The sequence below is a fragment of the Plecotus auritus genome, assembly GCF_963455305.1.
Source record: "Plecotus auritus genome assembly, chromosome: 9".
Taxonomy (NCBI): domain Eukaryota; kingdom Metazoa; phylum Chordata; class Mammalia; order Chiroptera; family Vespertilionidae; genus Plecotus; species Plecotus auritus.
Window position 1 is genome coordinate 117,506,637 of NC_137783.1, and position 21,822 is coordinate 117,528,458.

A 21,822-nucleotide genomic window follows, 5' to 3' on the forward strand; every position below is an offset into this window, starting at 1 on the left:
TCACGCATTATGACATGTGTCAAGCTATATTTATTTGAATATATTTATCATTTAAACCTTTAATCCACATGTGAGGTTGCATTTGTAGTTAAAGAATGCTTACCTGATGGCACAATTGTATATTTTATTTTGATAACCCAGTTACCTAATTTTGAAGATTTAAAAATTCTCTAATTTCTCTTGCTAAAGAATGAAATAATTTTCTCATTTCCTTCCCGCTTTCCTCACATTCTGCTCAAATGATACTACTGGGTCATCTGCTTTCCTATAACTGCTTTCTGGAGGCTGGTTGTACAACAATGTGAATGTATGTGACACTATGGATTATAAGAGGATAAATGTTATGTTACCTGTATTTACCAAAATTAAAAAAAAAATGCTGCAAGGACTTATTATAGGATCCATGTTATATTTTTGTATTGGTTATTTTAGAGTACTTTTAAAGCGGCCTATTAAAGTTTTAAAGTAAAAAGCAAAAACTTCCAAATTAAAAAATAGCATTTCTAATATGTATTAAGAAAAAAAGTTTCCTTATCTCAGTAATTCCACTTTTAGGAGTAATCTAAAATGTAGAGAAAAAACCCTATTGAATCATATCTCAATTAAAAATAATAATAAGCTATATGCTTCAAAATGTGACTGTAATTTTATATACAGAAGATAAAGAAATGGAAACATTCAACAATATGGAATGTTACATAGTGATTAAAATAATTATAAAGAATATTATACAACATGGAAACATGCTATGGTTAGAATAAAGAACTTGGCTGTACGCATGAGTTGTTTTCTATTAGTTATTTTTTTATAAATTATAATAGATAACAAATAGTTTACTTTTCAGGAAAACTACTTTCCTTTCCATTCCCAACTATAAAGGGAGCTGTCTTATAGTGTTGAGACACTGTTACATCATAAGGAACTTAGTAAGTATCAAGTACTAAAGTATGTGAATTAGTAAGTGAGACCAAGTCAAGATTATTTAGAGGAAGCCACTCTCACTTGCTTTCCTTGGTGTTTCCTTCATCGGGAGGCAAGGAGTGGAGCTGCAGTTAGAGAGCACTGTGCTGGCCTGAACGTGGCTCAGGTTGGACAGATATGGACAGTGCTCCACAGACACAATTACATGAACAAAAAGCAAAACCTGAATGGGACGTACAAAAACCCTAATAACTACTGTGCAAGGATGGTGTGATTATGTTTTTAAAACGTAATTCTTTGTTGACAAAAAAATGATCAGAAGGTAAAAAGAAAGACAGAAAGAAGAAAGGGAAGGAGGAAAGGGAATAGGGTCCCCAGTGGCCAGTCTTTCTTAGTCATATGTGCACAGCCACACAGCAAATCTGAGGACTGATGTGCAAAGGATATGGCAGAGGTGAGCATTCAAGAGACAACCTTGGGGAGTGACTCCAATCATGAGTACGTGGAGTGTTGAAGTGCAGGGTGTGTACTCTGGGAGACACTGGTGCCAAGGGGGCTGTGCTGGCTGCAACCCTGGGTTGCTGTTGAAAGGTGTTCCAACTATTTTCTGGAGAGAGTATCTGCTGTGTCAGAAGACACGTGTGCATATTTAAACACTGAGTATTACCCAGCAGTTTCACGCCTCCCACCCTAAAGGCTGGTGATCAAGTGGCTGCAGCAGCCTCGGCAGTGGGAGAAGAGCTTGCCACCGAAGGGATGACTCAGCCACTGGCATCTTGAGGACCCAGCATGTGGGATCCTGCCCACAGCCTCTGTCCACAGTTCAACCAAAGGTCTGTCTGCACTGTCCCGTGCCGACTGAGGCGCTGGACTAAACTCTGGGGGATTTTCTGAATTAACCAATACTTTTATTTCCCCCACATCTGTCAACAGCAATGAACTTTATTTTGTGCTGGGTAAATAAAGGACTGATGTGCAGAGGATATGGCAGAGGTGAGCATTCAAGAGACAACCTTGGGGAGTGACTCCAATTATGAGTATGTGGTGTGCTGAAGTGCAGAGTGTGTACTCTGGGAGACAATGGTGCCAAGGGGGCTGTGCTGGCTGCAAAATTGCAAAAACATTATTTGCTTTTGGAGATAGAGACTATCTTTATAATTTATAGGACCTGACCATAGTGAAGCTCTTTAGCATAATAATTAAAAAATAAAGGGGAGCCCGGCTGGCGTGGCTAAGTGGTTGAGCATCAACCTATGAACCAGGAGGTCACGGTTTGATTATCAGTCAGGGCACATGCCTGGGTTGCGGGCTTGATTCCTAGTGTAGGGTGGGCAGGAGGCAGCCGATCGATGATTCTCTCTCATTACTGATGTTTCTATCTATCTCTCCTTCTCCCTTCCTCTCCGAAATCAATAAAAATATATTTAAAAAAATAAAGGGGCTTAGCATCTAACAGTTTGAATGTTCTGACATATCTCAGGACATGTGCCTCTGTATATACAACCTTGTGAAGTTTCAAAAAAGGCAACTTAGAGAATACAGCCTGGCCTTCCCTCACTCCAGTGCAGCGAGTGCCACCATCTTCTTCCTACTCTTCTACCTCCTGGCAGCTTTCTTTGTCAATAGGTTTTCAATAGCAAAACCTTTTGTTTTGCCGTAGACACAGACTCCTGTGGAAGCTGAACTACGATAGTGGAAAAACAGCCTCGATAAGTCTTATTATTTCTTTTTTGTAGGTACACTTCCTAATATTCCTGATGTTTATGCTGATCTAGTTATGATTATGAAAAATAGTTCTTTTCATAGCTAATAAACATGCAAAAGTGTATATACCTATCTATTTAGGTTCACATAGACATACATACATATATAATGAGCTAAATGTTTTTAATATTATTAACTCCAGGTTAAGAATCCATGCTATAAGAAAAAATCCTAGGAAAGCTGATTTATGAGATGAGTTAAAACTGCCTCTAAATATCTATAAGGTTTCTAAGTGAGAAAAAGAAATCTTACCCGTAGTTGTGACTTTTCGCCAAATATATAAAGGGCTGGTTGGCGTTTCAAGAGCTGGTTTTGCAGGTAGGCGCTATTACTATAGGAGGCCGAGTGATCCTTGCCTGCCAGCCGGGCACCAACATCAATGAAGGACGTTGGAGAACTGATGAGGCGAGTGCTAGAGCGAAGACTTGCCCATACACCTTTACAAAAGCCAAAATAATTGAGTGAGGTAATCTGATGTGGGAATGCCACTGAGCTGGGAAAAAGACACATGCTCTGTAGGTATCATTTTTGAGATAACAGCAAGGTAATTAATCTAGGTCAGTGGTCGGCAAACTCATTAGTCAACAGAGCCAAATATCAACAGTACATCGATTGAAATTTCTTTTGAGAGCCAAATTTTTTAAACTTAAACTTCTTCTAATGCCATTTCTTCAAAATAGACTCGCCCAGGCCGTGGTATTTTGTGGAAGAGCCACACTCAAGGGGCCAAAGAGCCGCATGTGGCTCGCGAGCCGCAGTTTGCCGACCACGGATCTAGGTAATCATAGATCATACTGGTCATTTGTCATTTACCTTTGCAATGTATAAGCACTATTCAATATAGCATCAAGATTTGGCGTGGAAGGACTAAGCAGTCACCCACGTCAATCCCATTACTGTATTTTGATGTAAAGTTAGTGTTTATGAGTAAACACTGGGATCATAAATAGAAAAGAGCGCACTGGCACTGGGCAACAAAAGTGCAGGCAGGGGCGACGAGGAAGCCTGGGAGGAGAATGTGACTCCATTTCTCTGGGCTTCATGAAGTAAGAACACGCTTCTGCTTTAGTCAATCAATTCAACCAGAAATCTAGATTAAGAATGACATTAGAACTTTACTAAACCTACTAAAATCTCAGGCTGGGTTTGGAATTAATATGTGTGCATCATGCCAAGATGATGTAATTTAAAGTTAGTAAAGATTATATTACGCTTTCCCCACAGTACACTTAGTAATGCACATTGCACTGAATCTTAGGAGGCTTTATGTAAAATTTATAGTCAGAGGCAGATGTCTGCTCAGGGAAAGGCCAAGCTGAGCTGCTAGAGGAATCTCATATTGTAAGTTGACCTTAGTTACATTCATTAGAAAAATCAAGGATTCCTATATGCAACAAGACTGTTGGATATTAAATATCCAAACCCCAAAGCACATGCTAAGTCTGACATGTGACTGGCAACGCAGCATCTTTACAACGTAGCCCCTTACAAATTCTATAAACTGCGGGGTTCCCCTAGGGGATGTGTCGCGGTACAAGACACTGCAGCTGCTTCCCCTGCGTGGGCTTCCTCTCCAGGTCTGGAAAGGCTCTTTGAGAGGCTTTCCTCTTTGCCAAATGTTAAATCAAGCCCTGTTTCTAACGCCCAGAAGTCACCGTGATAATGTCACACTGGCTTCTCTCTTTATGAGCAATTATAGGGTCAGGAGACCAGTTCCTAAGAAAAGGTTTTATAGGTGATTTCTACTTAATGTAGATGATTCTTTCTATGTAACCCCTGAACTTGTCTTAGATATTATGGCAAGTTTTTGTAAATGAAATCACAGAGGAAATTCAGAATGTGGGTGAGAGTAAAGGATAATTTGACAGACAAATGTGATAAACATCACTGGTAACACGTTTTTATATGAAGGTGGTTAAAAAGAATGACACATCAGGACCGGAATACAGTACCTTGGTTATGGACTCTTCCCTTAGTTGAAGATTTGGGATTTGACTGAGTAAAACATGTATCTCTGTGCCCATGCACTGGGAGGTGAGAATAAAGGCAGAAGGAGGATAAAATACACAGAGCAGCAAACATCAGAGCAAATCGAGTCAGAGAAGAGTAGGTTATTTAATTTTTAAAATCAAGTTAACATAGAAGAAAAGATGCAAATATAATAAAAGTAGATTTGATTAACAAATAAAAAGCTGCACAGTCACACAGAAACGATGAACTGAGCACCTGCTACATGAAATGCCAGCACCTGTTTATAAACGTGAGCGCAGTGAAATGAACGCACAGCAGAGAGTGCCACAGACAATTATACCAAATGGAACCAGCTTTTGAAGACTGTCATCGGGTGACAATAATAAAGTCAAGGAATTTAGCAACTACATTGGCCCTAGTGTTTGCGGAGGCTGATTGACGGGAAGTGCTACGTGCTGTATGACACATTTGCTCTTTGAGCAAGGCCACCACATCAGGAATGAAGCTCTAGCAACCATTTGGAATAACTAAGAGCATGTTTTTGCAATAGAGCACTAAGCATTGCCACACTATCTTCTTTTTTCATCTGGAAATTAGTTATTTTCCATAAACAAATAGTTATGAGCAGCAAAAAATCATGATCCTGTGACAATACCTAATGCCACTAAGAATATAGCTTGTGATGATTGAGGTAATGACTTCTTCTGAAATCCCTACTTGCACCAAAATGATAGGCAGTATTAGAGATAATACTTTTGTAATTTGAGTAATATTGTGGGTTGTTTTTTTTTTCTGACAGACAGAAAGAAAGCACTTTGCAACTATGGCAAATTTTGACCTGGTAATAACAAAAATAATGAGCGGTAAGTTACAGTATATCCTGAGCAAAGGAAGTGCTCAAATCAAGTAAGGAAAATGATTCTGCATTCATTCAGGATTGAAAACTTTCACAGCAGTATTATTAAGCTATACATTGCAACACTGCATAAAGTATGACATCACTTAATAAAGAAAAATCATTAGCAGTAATTTTCATTGCTGCCTCGCTCCTTTAGAAGCAGGAAAGGAAAGGCACTGATGGCTTCAGTGGCCAAAGGAGGTGAGAGAGCTGAGGTTGCAGAGGTGCAGGCTGACTGCACAGAGAATGCTGCAGCGAGACAGAATGGAGACCGGGACGCGGGCGGGACACCAGGTCTCCCATGTGCTGGCGGCCTCTCCTTTCTGTGGAGGTTTGAGCTTTCCTACTGAGCATGGGACCCTAAAGGCTTACAATGAAGTTTGAGTTGTTGGTTCCTGATTCTGAAATACTGTTCCCTAAACTTAATCACGTTTTCTTATGCTAGTGCCTCTACCTGGAATGATTTCTCCCATTTATTCGCCTGACAAACTCTTTATCCCTTAAGATCCAGAAACAATGAGAACTTTTCTGAAAACCATTCCAGACTATCCCAGAGCTGTGGAGAGCTCTATTGGAACTCTGATCACACTTCATTGGAGTTATGTGCACATTTGATCCTACTGGATTGTGTGCTCCAAAGGGCAGGGACCTAACCATATTTATTCTCGTATTCATTTATATATGTAACATTTGATTATCTTCTTTATGAAAAGTGATACACTGTGAACTGCTGTGGTCTTCTATATCTTCAACTCAATTATTTGCTTTGAAAGAATGAAAAGGCGGTGTTAAATAAATAAAAAAATTAAGCACTTTCCCCAAATAGAGGCTCATTAATGAAAAACTGCCAAGTGTTTATCATGTAGCAGAAAAATCAGCAATGAGAAAATGGCCTGCAATATGGGGCCAGCAGAGGCTCTGAGAACTGTAATCCCACCTGGCAGTGGTGACCGAAGGGTGATGCTACTGCACTGGTGGTGGGGTCTACTCAGCTTCCTGAGTGACTCTTGGGTGGGAAATACTTGTAACACCAGCCAGCAGCTGTATTTTTTCCAAACTGTAGCACCCCCCTTAGTGGCCTGTGAAATCACTTTAGTGTGTATATTTAAAAAGTGAAATAGATTAAAACTGAAAATACTATGTGCACTGCATGTGGTATAGATGAATACTGTTTCACGAAACTTCTGTTTTGGTATACATACATTTTGCATTGTGACTCAGTCCTGAATTATGATATAAAGTGAATATGCATATCTATAATAATAAAAGCATAATATGCTAATTAGACCTGCCGTCCTTCCGGATGAAGCTGGGGCTGTGAGGGAAACCGGGGTCCTGGGTGCCTGTTGGTGGCTGGAGGGAAGCTCGGGTTCCGGGTGCCAGAGGGAAGCCGGTGCTGGCAGTCGAGGGAAGGAAGGCCTACTCTTGCTCGAATTTTGTGTATCGGGCCTCTAGTATACATATAAATAGAAAATGTATTTCTTATTGTGAGTCATGATAAAAAAATGTTTGAAAGCTACTGGCAGATACTGAGAGCATATGCCCTCTCTCTTCCAATCTGGCTTAGGGCAACTGAAATGCAAATGTAGGCTTTCCTCCCATGCGAGTGGAGTATTAGGCAACAATAATGATAATAACCACAACAATGATAATAGAACTAACATTTATTGAGCTCTTACTATGAGCCAGTTACTAGGTTAAGTGCTTTAGATAAATTATTTCATTTATTCCTTGTAAATACTCTAAAGCGAGATACTATTTATCATCTCCATTTTAAAGATGAAGAAACAGAATTAAGAGGTTTCCTAAATTGCTCAATATCATACACTAATTGGTAGGGCTGCAGTTTGAATTTGAATGTAACTGAACTAGAATCCTTGTGTCTTGTCACCTAGGCAACCCTGTGAGCCTGGATCTGTCCTCAGGGTCTGGCTAAGGGATTACTTCAGGGAAAAAGTGATGTAGTTCATCCCCCATGGGAATGGATTGTTGTTCAGAGCATGAGTGTTTCCTAAGCACAACCTCTCTATTCTGTTTAGACAAAACAAAGAAGAGAAGGAAGAAAGATGGTTGGGATGAATGTGGGGATGAGGTCCTGTACTTATTTATGCATGAGACACAAGCTAGTCAGTGAATGCTGCACTGAAATGACCTGAACTAAGCCTGGTCCCAGTTATGCTGCTATTTGCTAAGTGACATTGACACTTCCTATCTCAGAGCCTCTTAAAATATATATTCTGGAGGTTATTTCAAGGATAAAATAACACTTGTAGAGGAACTTATAGGGTCATGGAAATGTAAAGAATGAACAATTAAAAAGCAGTCTCCAGCGCCTGGCCAGGTGGCTCACTTGGTTGGAGCATTGTCCCGTACACCAAAGGGTTGTGGGTTTGATTCTCAGTCAGGACACATACAAGGCAACCGATGGATGTTTCTCTCTCTCATTGATGTTTCTCTCTCTCTGTGTCTTTCTCTCTCTTTTCCCCTCTCTCTCTAAAAATCAATAAGCAGCCGAAACCGGTTTGGCTCAGTGGATAGAGCGTCGGCCTGCGGACTGAAAGGTCCCGGGTTCGATTCCGGTCAAGGGCATGTACCTTGGTTGCGGGCACATCCTCAGTGGGAGGTGTGCAGGAGGCAGCTGATCGATGTTTCTCTCTCATCGATGTTTCTAGCTCTCTATCCCTCTCCCTTCCTCTCTGTGAAATATCAATAAAATATATTTAAAAAAAATAAAAAAATAAAAATAAAAATCAATAAGCATATCCTTGCATGAGGATTAAAAACAAAAAGCTGCCTCCATGTGGCTACTTCTCAATATACTTAACTATTGTATTTTTGTATTTAAGAGGCAGTACCAATTTTCTCATGGCATTTTTCTACTCAACAAAGTAATTTGTCCAAATTGTGAGTTTATGCATTTTTCCTCCATGGGGCTCAAAAGCTATTTTAATTACAAATGAAAAGCAATGTGACCTAGTCACATCTTCATTTTTCTTAATTCTTATGTAAAGAAGGCTGCTTCCCCTTCCTTACCAGCTCATTAGCGTGCACACTGAATGCAAAGTGATTACTGACAGAAAAAAAGGCGAAGGAGACGGTGGAGGTCAATCTCATCTGTGCAGAGCAGAAAGGCACACAGTGGAAATAACATAAGAAGGAAACCAGAAACTAAGAGTCTATGACAGTGAAAGGAATGAAAACAAAACAAAACAAAACAAAAAACAACACACCACACAGTGAAAATACACAGGAGAGAAGAAAGGAGAAGGTTTGAGGATGATTTTAGAGATAGGAGGCTCTTCCACGCAGGATAAATGAGAAACTTCTGGAGCAGGGTACCTCGCTCTCTGGAAGACTGAAGAGACTCTGTCCATGAGGGCAGGTTCAAGGAAATGAACCATGTGCAGGGCGCGCAGGCATCTACACCTCGTCTTGCCCTGAGTATGTGTCTGCCGATCATGTTCATAATAAGGAATCCTCTGGGACTTCCCAAACTTGCTTGCCCCAGTCTATTCCTGCTACTCTCTGTGAGGAGGAAGGACTCTATCAGAAGAGACAAAGAAGCAGATCTAGAGATCAGAGATGTTGAAAGTATCTCATCTTTCAGTGAATCACTGGAACCCTGGAAGATCTAGGAGGCTTTGTGAGTAAAATTATTTAGGAGGGCTGTCAGAAATAATAATTAGGGCCTAGAATACATAGGATGGATCAGAAATAAATAAATAGGAGATTTTAACTCTAAAAGGTAAATACAGCTTTCCAGGTACTCTTGAGAAGAACAAAGAAGGGACTCATAATGAGAATGTAACCACTAGTGGGGATCCTCTGGTATAAAACAGCCAGGGTCTGAGGCCAATATAAAAAAAAATAAATAAAGGAGATAATGCAGTTGAAACAGATTGACAAATATCCATGAGCCTTAGGTACCAACATAGAAGGAGACAATTTTGTAGCTAAGGCGTATATTGCAGGTCACTTGGCCCAGTGGGGGAACAGATAATGTGTTCCTGATGAAGTTCACAAAAGCAAAACACAAGAGCCAGGAGTGGGGCTCCAACTAACCAGACATGTGCTGGGAACGGAACGCTGCTGAACGGAAAAACTGCTGACACGCCTTGCTGACAATATAAACTTTCAGACAGTGACTTTTAAAATAGTAAGAGGAATAGCAACCTTGAACCAAATTCGACAGGAGAGCTAGGCAATAGAAATACCAGGAACTTTAGGAGAAAGGCACTGTACTAGCTTTTAGTTCAATTTTACCAAGAAAGAAACGATGAGACGAATGAAGTCTGTATCCTAAACTTTAAAACCATAGTATTTTTACAATTTAGAAAAAAAGCTATATATAACTCTATGGGTTGAACTGTGTCTCCTCCAAATTCATATAGTGTAGTCCTAAGCCCTCTACTTCAGAACTTGACTTCGGTTAGAAATATGACCTCACTGAAGATGTAATTAGTTAAGAAGAGACCAGACAGGAATGTGGTGGGCCCCTAATTCAATATGATGGGTGTCTCTCTAGAAAGGACACTTGGAGACAGACACGCAGGGAGAATATCACGTGAAGATGACAGCAGAGATCTGGGTGGTGCTTCTACAGGCCAAGGGGGAGACAGCCAGCAAACACCGGGTGCTGGGGAAAGGCCTGGCACAGATCATTCCTCACAGCCTCAGAGGGTATGATTCTGGATGTCTAGCCGCCAGGACTATGAAGCAATAATGAAGTCACACAGTTTGTGGCCCTGTTTTATAGTAGCACTAGCAAACTAAGGAAGATGACTGAAGAAGGTTGAAAGCTCTTAGGAAACCCTACAATAGCAGAAAGTTCTGACGAGGTTAAAAAAGAAAAAAGCATCCAAAGCACCACTATGGCTGCCAGGAGATGTGCACAGTAATCTTGGTTTTCAAAAGGAAACAAAAAATTTATAAACTAGAGCCTTGGTGTTGATTCTGAACCAAATTCTGGAACAGATTATTAATGAACTGTTTCAGATTACTTAGAAAAAGCACTAATTCCTACAATGAGTCATGTTAAATTAACCATAAACTCTTTAGTGCTGTAGTCATCAGTCTGAAAGATTGGCAAATACTGGATTAAAAAGATGGGCATAGATTTAGAAATATGGGCCAGGTGAGTTTTAGTAGGAGGACTCATAACCAGTATAGATGAGTAGATCAATCTCTTTCTTCAGAGAGGCCTCTATATTATGTTGCTGAAGACTTCTGTCCTCATCTCTGGTTTGTTTAACATCTTATTAAACAACAAATCACAAATCACATGAGAACAGTGGTCAAATCTACGAATGACAAGAGGCTTGGAAAAACAGCTAATACAGTAGTGGGCAGAATTAAGATCCAAATGTCTAAAACAATAGTCCATTATCAAAAAAGATTTTGTAGGTATAGTATACAGTATATTTAGGTTCAAAAACTAACCCTCAAGACTAATACATTGTTAAGAACCATAGTTCATGTGAAGCAGACAAACAGATTTCAAATGATACTAATCTCCATATGGATCAGCCTAGTGATGGGCTGTCCCTAATGTAATCTTAGGCTCCATGAGTTCAATTCTGTGGAGAATTCACAGGATGAGGAAGATAGTGAACTGGACTGGAACCATCTGAGTTGGGGGTATTTAGAAGTAACTAAAGTTCTCAGAGAGAAAAGATGAGAACAGTTTTAAATCTGAAGGGCTACAGTGTGGAAGATCTGATTTAGAATTTTCTAACCTTAGAGGGAAGAGTGAGGGTCATTATGTAAAAGTTACATGGTGGTAGCTTTTTAGATCAATATGAGAAGGTATTTCTAATAGTTTCTTACAAATGCAAAGGACTACTTTTGAGAAGAATGAGTTTCCCGTTACTGATGATGTTCAAGCAGAACCACGATAACATACTTGGTATGTTTTCAATGACTCAGCATTGCACGGGAGTGAGAGGAAGAGTCTAAGATTCTACTAATTCCATTGTGAAGTGGTACTTACTTACAATCAAGATACCTGGTCTGGAAATGCCTCTGAAAAGTAAAATAATCTAACACAAACATCCAGAGAACAAAGTAGACCACCCTTTGGAGCTAAACAAGCCAATACTCAGCCTTTCTCTTCTTCCTGATGCCAGCAGCTATAGCCCAGAGGAAAAAAAAAGGTAACCTGAATATCATTCTCCCTTATTCCTCAAACTAACATTTCAGAGAACAGGAGTAAAAAATCACAGGCGTTAGAGGCACAGCCCTTGGGAGTCAGATCACTTCTCCCAAGCTGGTTATGCTTCTGTGGTCAGTCTTTCTAACCTGAAGCAAACCTGAAGCACCGTGGAATCTTCCCAGGGCTGACTCACCATTTAGACATGTTCCCATCACTTCCCAATGCCTCCAAACCCATCAATATGTAAGATTTCAGCAATTATTATACCTCTTGTCCCAGTACTAGAAATAAATTTGATCATTCATTGAGAAAAGGGTAATTGCTAGAAATAAATTTGATCATTCATTGAGAAAAGGGTAATTAAAAATAATTTGAACCATAATTAGTTGATTTAAAGAATCACTATCTAAAATATTTTTTTTCTTTTAAGATTGTATCAGTGCTCAGTTATAAAATCAATCTTACTAACCTCCTCGAGCAAAGCTATTGGATGGGTTAACATCCAAATGTCCTGGCACTACCTGCTTAAGCACAGTGGACATTCTTGAAGTTCTCCTTTCAGTCCCTAAAGTCAGCCAAAAAGAAGAACAAAAACCATGTCGTTCGGGTTAACATTACTCAAATGACAAAAAGTTATCTTCATGTGTAGCATGTCTAATTGCTGCCAAACATTGTACTTTTTAAGTACCCAGAGCTTTAATAGAGATAACAAGGCACTGTTACTATTTCCTCAGAGATACACACATTTGCAAGATTATAGGGAGTTAGGTTTGGCAAGTGCAATCAGAGAATTTAATGATAAATGAAGCAAGGCATGCATGGTGTTACTTTACAAGAAAAGCCACTTTCTGCTTATGTTGAGCTAATTCAAATAGCTGATTAAGCCAAGGAGACCAACTTTTCAAGTCACATGCTCCTGTGTCTAACACGTTAGGGTTACCTCTACATGAACCCTTTGGGGTTCCATCACATGATAACTGAAACAAAATATTAGTACAAGTCTTAATGGCTTCATCCAAATCTAGTGAAAACAAACTGTATTGCAAATCATAAAAGGCTGCAGAAATTTCAGGAATTTTAAACATGTTGATTTTAATAAATATACATTTAATAAAGAGATGTTCACTTTATACACTTAACTTTGTAATACCATTTTAAAGTCTATGTAAAATAGATTCTAGGAAAAAAAACAAACCCACATGACTTTATTTATGTTCCCCACCTCCTCTCCCATTATTACTCTTTTAAAAAGGAAATAATTGAATTTCTAAATGTGGTTACTATTCACTAGAAATTAACAATGGTGCCCTGAGTTCTAAGTAAAAGGAGCTAAAGTTACAGCTCCACTAGGTAAAATTTTAAGGGGTCATATTGAACAAACAGTGCAAATAAGTAAAGGGACTAATCCTCGGAAAGAATCTGACATTTCAGAGCTGTCAAGAAGAAAAGGATGATCAAATCTTACCTGGAGGCAGAGCAAGTGCCGGCCTGACCGTGAGGGTGTTGTTGCCACGGAGTTTCTGATGGACAGAAACTGCACTCAGGATGGCTTGCAAGTACTTTTCTTGTTCTATGCTGCTGGAAGATTCTAAGGAGGCAGGGGCTATACAAGAAAAAGATACTGAATAAAACAACCTGTGTCTATGTTAATAAAAAAAGGCATATATATATTTTTTCTTTTTATATAGTCTTCAAACTACCACACCCAAATGCAGAAACCAGCCCCACTTAAAGCTCCAAACTATCAGATGGCTAATCCTCCTATATTGGTTTCACCACACCCATTTCTTGATTGCTTCCTCCTCCCAGAAAGAGCTTAGATCTGGAAAACCACACAGCGCTGTCTTGCCAAGAGCAGGTGGGGTTTCTCATTATCCAAGCAACTCAAAACGAAGATTCACACAAGACAACATCTCCATGATGGTCCCCCCAACCATCCTGTCCATGCTGTTTGGAAGCAGAGGGTGGAGGGGGTTCCCCTGGCATCTTGGAATGGGCAGGTTAGGATTTCCCAATACCAGTAGCTTTATTCCAGTTTTGCCGCAAGGCCTTAACAGGAGATCTGAACTTGCAGGGGTTGTTTGTGGAAGAACAGAGAAAGTTGGGGAGAAGACAGCAGCAGCTACTGCGAGATTCCTGTCCTAAAAGATGGGCGAAAAGTAGGCACAGATGGAAACAACTCTGAGAGCAATTCTGGGTGGGAGGGAGTCTGGGCCTGGGGTGTGTGGAGTGAAAGAGAAATCAGTGAACTTGGCTCAGACACTTTACAAAGCATCAGAGGGGACTTACTAGAAGGACAGTAGACATTAGCAAATTCTCTTACAACCTGAATGGGAAATAATTAGAATTTTATCAATTCTGAGATGCCATTACTATATTTTATTATAAAATGCACCATTATTTTATGTACTAAGAATCAAAACTGTCATTTAAGCTAGGACACACCTCTTTCTGATCACTTCCATTTTAAGATGCACCCCGATTTCAAAGATATTAAAATGTGAGCAAATGTATAAGCTCAAAAATAAAAAAATTAGTAAATTAATATTAGATTTAAAAAATCAGAAACTAGTAGAGTAAAATAGTTTCAGTTTCTTCCATTTAAAAGCTCAGTAATATGCTCATCAATGATCCTGAAATGATTCGCTCATTTTATTTAGCCTACATATACTGTGTTCTATTATACCCACTATGTAATTCATCAGGGTGGAAACAATTAAAAGCCAACTGCCTTCAAATATACCAATGTTGTGAATTCAAGCCAGGTAGAATTAATAAGATAATAATAATATAATGCTGTTTGTGTGTTTCCCTCCGTCAACTGAATGATCAAAGACACAGTGGCCAACTTTCAACTTTCAGGAGGGAAATAGGTGAGAATAAAGAGAGATATCAAAAAGCACATGGTTTTACCAGCTGAACCACAGAACCCGACTTACCTCATCTTGAAAAAGGAAAAAAGGCTGCCACCCCTAAATTGGATCTGAGTGGCCCATTGTTTAATTTTATTGAGCATCCTATATAATAAAACCCTAATACGCAAATTGACTGAACGGCGGAACGACCCGTCGCTATGACATGCACTGACCACCAGGAGGCAGACGCTCAATGCAGGAGGCTCACGGCTGGCGAGCGCAGCGGCAGTGGTAGGAGCCTCTCCTGCCTCCACGGCAGCGCTAAGGAGCAGCAAGCAGGTGAGTGGTAAGAAGTGAGGGGTCCAAGATTGCGAGAGGGATGTCTAACTGCTGGCTTAGGCCTGAATTTCGTGCACCGAGCCTCTAGTCTATTATAAGCTGGAAGTTATGAGAAAGGTCAGCAACGATAGCTCCTGACTGCCTTCAAGGCCTCAGATTTGGTGCTCAGAAATATCCCCATAAAGAGAGACAGCAGCACTCTGTCTTCTTAAGTTGGCCATCTTCTAGCTTCTAAAAACCCCTATTCTTGAGAGTTCCTAAAGCAGCATTTTGGTCACTGGTTTGCTGACTTGTTTTTGTGTGTGCGTGTGACTTGTAGGATTGAGATAGGGTATCTCATACCACATGGACCAGGATCCCTACCTGCCTCTGAAGCTTTTAAGTATATTGGAATACTTCCCAGAAGAAAAAAAAAAAGAATAGCATAATCTAGTTCCCAACTGTGGATATTCTTGTCTGCTGAAATGAAAGTAGCCTAAAACCAAAGACTTTATTATGTTAATTCCTATTAAGAACCAAATATAGATAGGCATATCAAGACCCCAAATTCTAGGTGGAGCCCCACATGTCAAGTATAGATCTTGTTTAAGTTGTTCATGTTATATATAGCACAGTGGGAAAGTCTATGTGTGAGAGGCATGGTGACAGGGAACAATTGGCATTCCCAGATTTTACTTCTTTTATTTTTAGGAATGCTCTAAAGTGAAAGGATCATAATTGTGCTGTGGAGATGCTTACCTGCCTGAGGGGAGTTCTGAGATTTGAAAAGACCAACTACTCCCTTCCCATGGAATCCTCCAGCTCGGAGGAGCAGTGTACCGCTTCTTGAGTTCTTCCAACATACGACAGGCAGGCGATTGTGTCGGTAGCAGCGGGCTACTCTTGGTAAACTACTGTCCTGTACAGCTTGAGGTACAACTAAAAGGCCAGGGTAGCTTCAGGGACAGGGAGGGAGAAAGAGAATTGTTTGGGTGGGTGAGGGTGGAGGGTGGGGGGAAGAGAAGAGAAACAAAATGGGGAGGGAGGGAGGGAAAGGGGAGAGAGAAAGAATATAAGAACATGAATATCATAATGCCATAGTCATTTTCTAAGACTCAGAAACACTGGTTGAGGGAAAGACATATTTCAAACATGGACTCAGTTTCAACTCAGTTCTTCAGGGGTTAAGCAGAAAAGGCCTACATGGTGGAAACAGCTATCTCATCCACTAATCTGTAGTTTCTTTCTTTCTTTTTTGGAAATAAGCTCCTTTCATTGATACTGCAGACTTTTGCTGAATAACCTTAGCTTAAAAAATAAAAGTGTTATGTAGAAGTATTTAAAAGACTCTTATTAAACTGATGATCTCCTTTGCCTTATACACGACTTTTCATCAACTTGAAATAAAGATTAATATATCAATGTCAACTTTATGACAAGTCAAACTGTCACCTCATTAGACTGCTGAAATGACGAGAAAATAGAGTACACTAATATTAGACTGCCTGATATGGTGAAAGGATTAAAAATAAAACCAAGTGATTTCTGGTATAAGAACAATATGATCAAATGTCAAAACAAATTTAAATATTTTATCAAAACTACAGGTTAATGATGTTTTAAAAAGATTAGCTCATATACTAGCAATTACAAAATATGATATTGGGAAAATATACAGACAAGAGTACCCTGCTTTTACAGGTAAGTGTAAGAAGAGGAAGGTTTCAGAGTCATTTCTTTTCTTAGTTTATTTAGAAACTAGAGGCCCAGTGCATGAAATTTGTGCATGGGTAGGGTCCCTAGGCCTGGCAGGCAATCAGGGTCTATTGGGCATCTCGCCCAGTCCCCACTGGGGCCAGGCTAGCCAGGGCCTGCTGGCTGCCAGCCAGAGCTTGCCAAACGGGGCCTGCTGGATGGGGGGAGGGACTGTGGGAGGTTTGCTGGCTAGGGGTAGGGACCGGGGAGGTTGGCCAGTCGTGGGAGGTTGGCCATGGGAGCATACTAACCACCAGGGGGCAGCTCCTGCATTGAGCATCTGCCTCCTGGTGGTCAGTGTGTGTCATACCGACTGGTTGACCAGTTGTTCTGGTCATTTGGGTCATTCGGTCGTAAAGGATGCTTAGGCTTTTATATGTTTAGATATTACACTAAAGAGATTTCTTATTAATAACATCCCAACCTCTCATTCTGTATTTTTCTTTTTTTACTGTGTTAAAATATACCTAACAATTTAACATGTTAACCATTGTAAGTGTATAAATCATGGACATTAAGTACATTTACAATATTGTGCAACCACTACAACTATCTATTTCTAGGACTTCTAATCACTTTCCTTGATATAAACCAGTGCTGAGAGGAGGGAGAGGAAATCCGGTTTATGGTCATGTAAATCATAACCTTCAATGACTTCAGTGAAAGCCAGATTAACTTTCCATATTTGACTAGATAACCTGGGAGCATTCTGAAGTTGCAGGCTGTGTGCTCTCTAACCCACAAACTGATGAAGAGATCTGGCTGTGGACATAAATCATCCATGAAGACTGGAAAAGCAGTTCCATTATTAGGGCCCCTAATTCTAACTCCACTTTAACATCTGTCTCCCCTCACCCCCCTCAGTTGTTTCTAGACATACTGATTTTGTGTATTAGATAAGGGAGTATTGCTTAATGGCTTCGGGGCTGTTTCTAACTGGGAAAGAACCAGCGCACCCCTTCCCTCCTCACCCCTGTTGTGGACTGTCCCCTCCTTCCATGGGACATGAGCACCACATACCAAGCTCCACTACACACAGGTCTAAACTTCCCTGCTCCCAGGCCTGGGCTTGAGTGACAGCTGGATACCTACAAGGGCTGAGGCAAATATTGTTGAGCCTGAAGCCCAGCAGAGGTACTCAATGCCAGTCCCATTTAGCAGTGAAAGATACATCCATTTACCCCGCAACTCTGCCTACCCACTACCCAGAGCCACCAGCTCTGGGCTTCAGAGTAAGCTTCAAGGAATCGATCCCAGGACCCTTCAGTCTGCAGGCCAACGCTCTATCACTGAGCCAAACCAGCCAGGGCATCTTTTACTTTTAATTGGAGCATTTAGTCAATTTAAAAGTAATATAATTACAAATATATTTGAATTTAAACTTAACACCTTACTATTTGTTCCATCTATTCTGTGTTTTCTTTTCTCTCCTTTCTTGCCCTCTTTTGGATTATTTATCATTCCATTTTCTTCCTTCTAATATCATGAGGTTTATATATTGTTTTATATCACCATAAATGCTGTATAGCAAGTGTTCTAACAAATGGTCTATTAAAATTTTATTTCGTTTCTGACAGACTGAAATGATAAATGTGGGCTGTTTTCTCACTGGCAGGCCTGAGTTTGATAGCAAGCTTCCCCAACAGCAGGACACCACACCCTGACACTATCACTTACATTAATCTACAAAGGGAATTTAGTTAGAAGGACAAAGTACCCAGGAAAATTACTGCATACTCAACAGAATCACAACCTTCTAGCACTTAATGCAGTTTTTTCTATTTGGCCCAAATAATAAACTATATTCTCAGCTTGTTTTTCAAATTTCACACTGGTAGTATTTGTAAACTTAAATTGTCATTTAAAATGAGATATTTATAGCCCAACCTGTGTGGCTCAGTGGTTGAGCATCAACCCATGAACCAAGAGGTTGCTGGTTTGATTCCTGGTCAGGGCACGTGCCCAGGTTGTGGGCTCAATCCCAGGTAGGGGCGTACAGGAGACAGCCGATTGATGATGCTTTCTCATCACTGATGTTTCTATCTCTCTCACCCTCTCCCTTCCTCTCTCTGAAATCAATAAAAAGATATTAAAAAATAAAAATATATAAAATGAGATATTTATAGTTCTTCAAGAACAATGGGGTTGCATCTAATAGTAACATTAGACAACTTTCTAAAATATGTATAAGGCTTACAATTTACAAGGTGCTTTCACAGAATTATTCTATTTAATCAAACCAGGAATTTATAGATGCCAAGAAAAGAACTTACCTGGAGATGAGAATTATTTAATTTGTGGATGGTGGAAATATAGTTTTAAAAATATAAAGCATGGCATAGGGCTTAACAGATATACAAAACAGCAAGAGTTAAGAATAGAAAAAAAGAAAATGTAGTTGTTTACATTTTTTAAGTAATATCCCTCAAAAATATTCTAATTAGCATGAGAAAGCCCTGTCTACTCTTGGGTCAGCAAATTACAGCCTGTGGGCCAAAACTGGCTCCATCCATTCATTCACTCACTCACTGTCTATGCTGCTTTTGTGGCAGTTGAGAAGTGCAATCAGAGAACATACAGCCTGCAAAACTGAAAATATGTATATCTGGTCTTTTAAAGAAAAAGTTTGCAGACTCCTGGCCAATAGCAGACTTTCATCTTTCCTATCTGCCTGGGCAAATCCTATTCTTACTTCAAGTCATTTTCTGGCATGCTTCTAGCCAGAGGCAACTGGGAAAGACAAATAAGGGAAATTCATGAACTACTGTTACCATTTACTTCTGATCTGATATAGGCACTGCTCAGTGATGTAACTGCACTTCTGAGAATGCCAATGAGGTGCTTGCTCATGCTTCATAAAGTGTCCCCTTATCACACATTTCTCTCTCTCTATGGGCTATGAGGCAATTAGCTCATTCAAGACTCAAATGGAAGAAAAGAAAGGTCTCTTTTTGGAGCCCAGGGACACACTTACCTCCGGCAGAGTGAATACATCCTGTTACAGGCTGTGATTCGAAAATACTCTGGTTTTGAGCGAGAAGAGCTGCCACTTATGGTTCCCAAACCTAAACGCTGATAGTCTCTGAAACAGGCTTTTTCCACCAACTGCTCCATTGTAGACTTCTCAGAGGCCTTCAGAGTGGTACTCGTGGGGAGTTCACTCTCATCTGAAACTGTGATGGCAGGAACAGGTTTGGAAAAAAATAATATAACTCCAAGGAGAAGAGGATCCTTAAACCAAGGGATGTTTATATTAAGGCTACAGGTCTATGCATATCACCAAACATGTAACTTCTAGAGGGGGAATCATTATGGTCAAACAAATTTGAACAGTAATGAATAATCACAAAATAAACTACCAGGAGCTCAACCTACTCAAAATGTCAGCAGAATTAACTCAAAATATCTAAAAATAATACAATTTTGAATTCATTACTATAGTTTTGTTTCAGTCAGGCTTGCTTATTAATGCCAACGTGTAGTGATTTCTATTTAGGACTCTATAGAATAAACACTCAACTTTGTCAGAGGCCAACCCATCAGTAAAATTAATCTTTAATATGAGCATGATACAAATTCATCACCAAGGTTTCAGTTAACTTTTCAAAGCATAAACTTTCATTAAAAGTTTCTAGATTAAACAGAAGGTCACTAGTGGGAAAAGACCTTTCTTAGAGAGGTATGAAGAAATTATACATTTTTTTGGAAATATTTTTGTCAGAGGATGTGGTATACATGGGAAATTCCCTCACAATTTTGCAATCACAGGTTACAGAATCCTTTAAGATTTTAGATGTGGAAGAATTTACCCAATAATCAAGTATTTTAGGGAGGATTAAAAAAAAAAAAAAAAACCACCCACACACCAACATTCCTAATTGGTACTGCATGTTCTAACTAAAAAAATAAAATAAAATAAAATTCCATTGTTAAAAACTGTCTGAATTTACTTTCTTATTTATTTTTAAAGTAAGAGAAGTCAAATTAAAGCTTTCAAAGTTTTTGGAAATGCACTCAAAGTTATAATGTCAAAGGGAACACTATGGCTCTCTTCCATTAAAAGAAAAAACCGAACAGCTCATCTGTATAAATACTACAGATATTAGTTTGTGAACTTCACAATGCAAAAATATTGTCAGGTATCAGTTTTGTGTTGCCTTTTATTTTTAGAGGAGCAAAAGAGCAGTATATAATTTGGTCTTTTGGTGGAGTATAATCTATAATAATAAAAGCGTAATATGCTAATTAGGCTGGACAGCCGAACGATCTTCCAGATGTCATTCAGGAGGTCCTTCTGGATGAAGCCACTGTGGCGGGGGCTGAGGCAAAGGTGGTTAGGGGCGATTAGGCAGGCAGGCGAGTGGTTAGGGGCGATGAGGCAGGCGAGTGGTTAGGAGTGATCAGGCAAGCAGGCGAGTGGTTAGGAGTGATCAGGCAAGCAGGCGAGTGGTTAGAGGCGATCAAGCAGGCAGGCAGAGTGGTTAGGGGCGATGAGACAGGTAGGCAGAGTGGTTAGGGGCAATGAGGCAGGCAGGCAGAGTGGTTAGGGGCGATGAGACAGGTAGGCAGAGTGGTTAGGGGTGATGAGGCAGGCAGGCAGAGTGGTTAGGGGCGATGAGGCAGGCGAGTGGTTAGGAGTGATCAGGCAAGCAGGCGAGTGATTAGAGGCGATCAAGCAGGCAGGCAGAGTGGTTAGGGGCGATGAGACAGGTAGGCAGAGTGGTTAGGGGCAATGAGGCAGGCAGGCAGAGTGGTTAGGGGCGATGAGGCAGGCGAGTGGTTAGGAGTGATCAGGCAGGCAGGCGAGTGGTTAGAGGCAATCAGGCAGGCAGGCAGAGTGGTTAGGGGTGATGAGACAGGTATGCAGAGTGGTTAGGGGCGATGAGGCAGGCGAGTGGTTAGGAGTGATCAGGCAGGCAGGCGAGTGGTTAGAGGCGATCAGGCAGGCAGGCAGAGTGGTTAGGGGCAATCAGGCAGGCAGGCAGGCAAGTGGTTAGGGGCAATGAGGCAGGCAGGCAGGCAGGTGAGCGGTTAAGAGCCAGTGGTCCCAGATTGCAAGAGGGATGTCCAATTGCTGGTTTAGGCCTGATCCCTGACATCCCCCGAGGGGTCCTGGATTGTGAGAAGGTGCAGGCCGAGCTGAGGGACCCCTAGTAGAATAATAGTTTTTGTTCCATGAAATCATAAAA

The 21,822-nt window shown here is 40.3% G+C and overlaps 1 protein-coding gene across 8 annotated transcripts in view; it reads right to left on the minus strand.

Annotated features, from left to right (window-relative positions):
* The window catches only part of SBF2 (SET binding factor 2), a 399,474-nt gene that overhangs the window by 32,902 nt on the left and 344,750 nt on the right, over nucleotides 1-21,822 (minus strand). For 3 of the 8 annotated variants that reach the window (XM_080640374.1, XM_080640375.1, XM_080640371.1), the window contains 5 exons: nucleotides 19,608-19,806; nucleotides 15,638-15,834; nucleotides 13,171-13,308; nucleotides 12,175-12,270; nucleotides 2,938-3,122 (listed from right to left, as the gene is read on the minus strand). In XM_080640374.1, the coding sequence (XP_080496500.1) occupies nucleotides 2,938-3,122; nucleotides 12,175-12,270; nucleotides 13,171-13,308; nucleotides 15,638-15,834; nucleotides 19,608-19,806 (815 nt within the window). Of the gene's footprint in view, nucleotides 1-2,937; nucleotides 3,123-4,637; nucleotides 4,713-12,132; nucleotides 12,683-13,170; nucleotides 13,309-15,637; nucleotides 15,835-19,607; nucleotides 19,807-21,822 lie in introns of those variants that run through there. The other 5 variants (XM_080640377.1, XR_013958992.1, XM_080640372.1 and 2 more) reach the window with 5 other exon arrangements.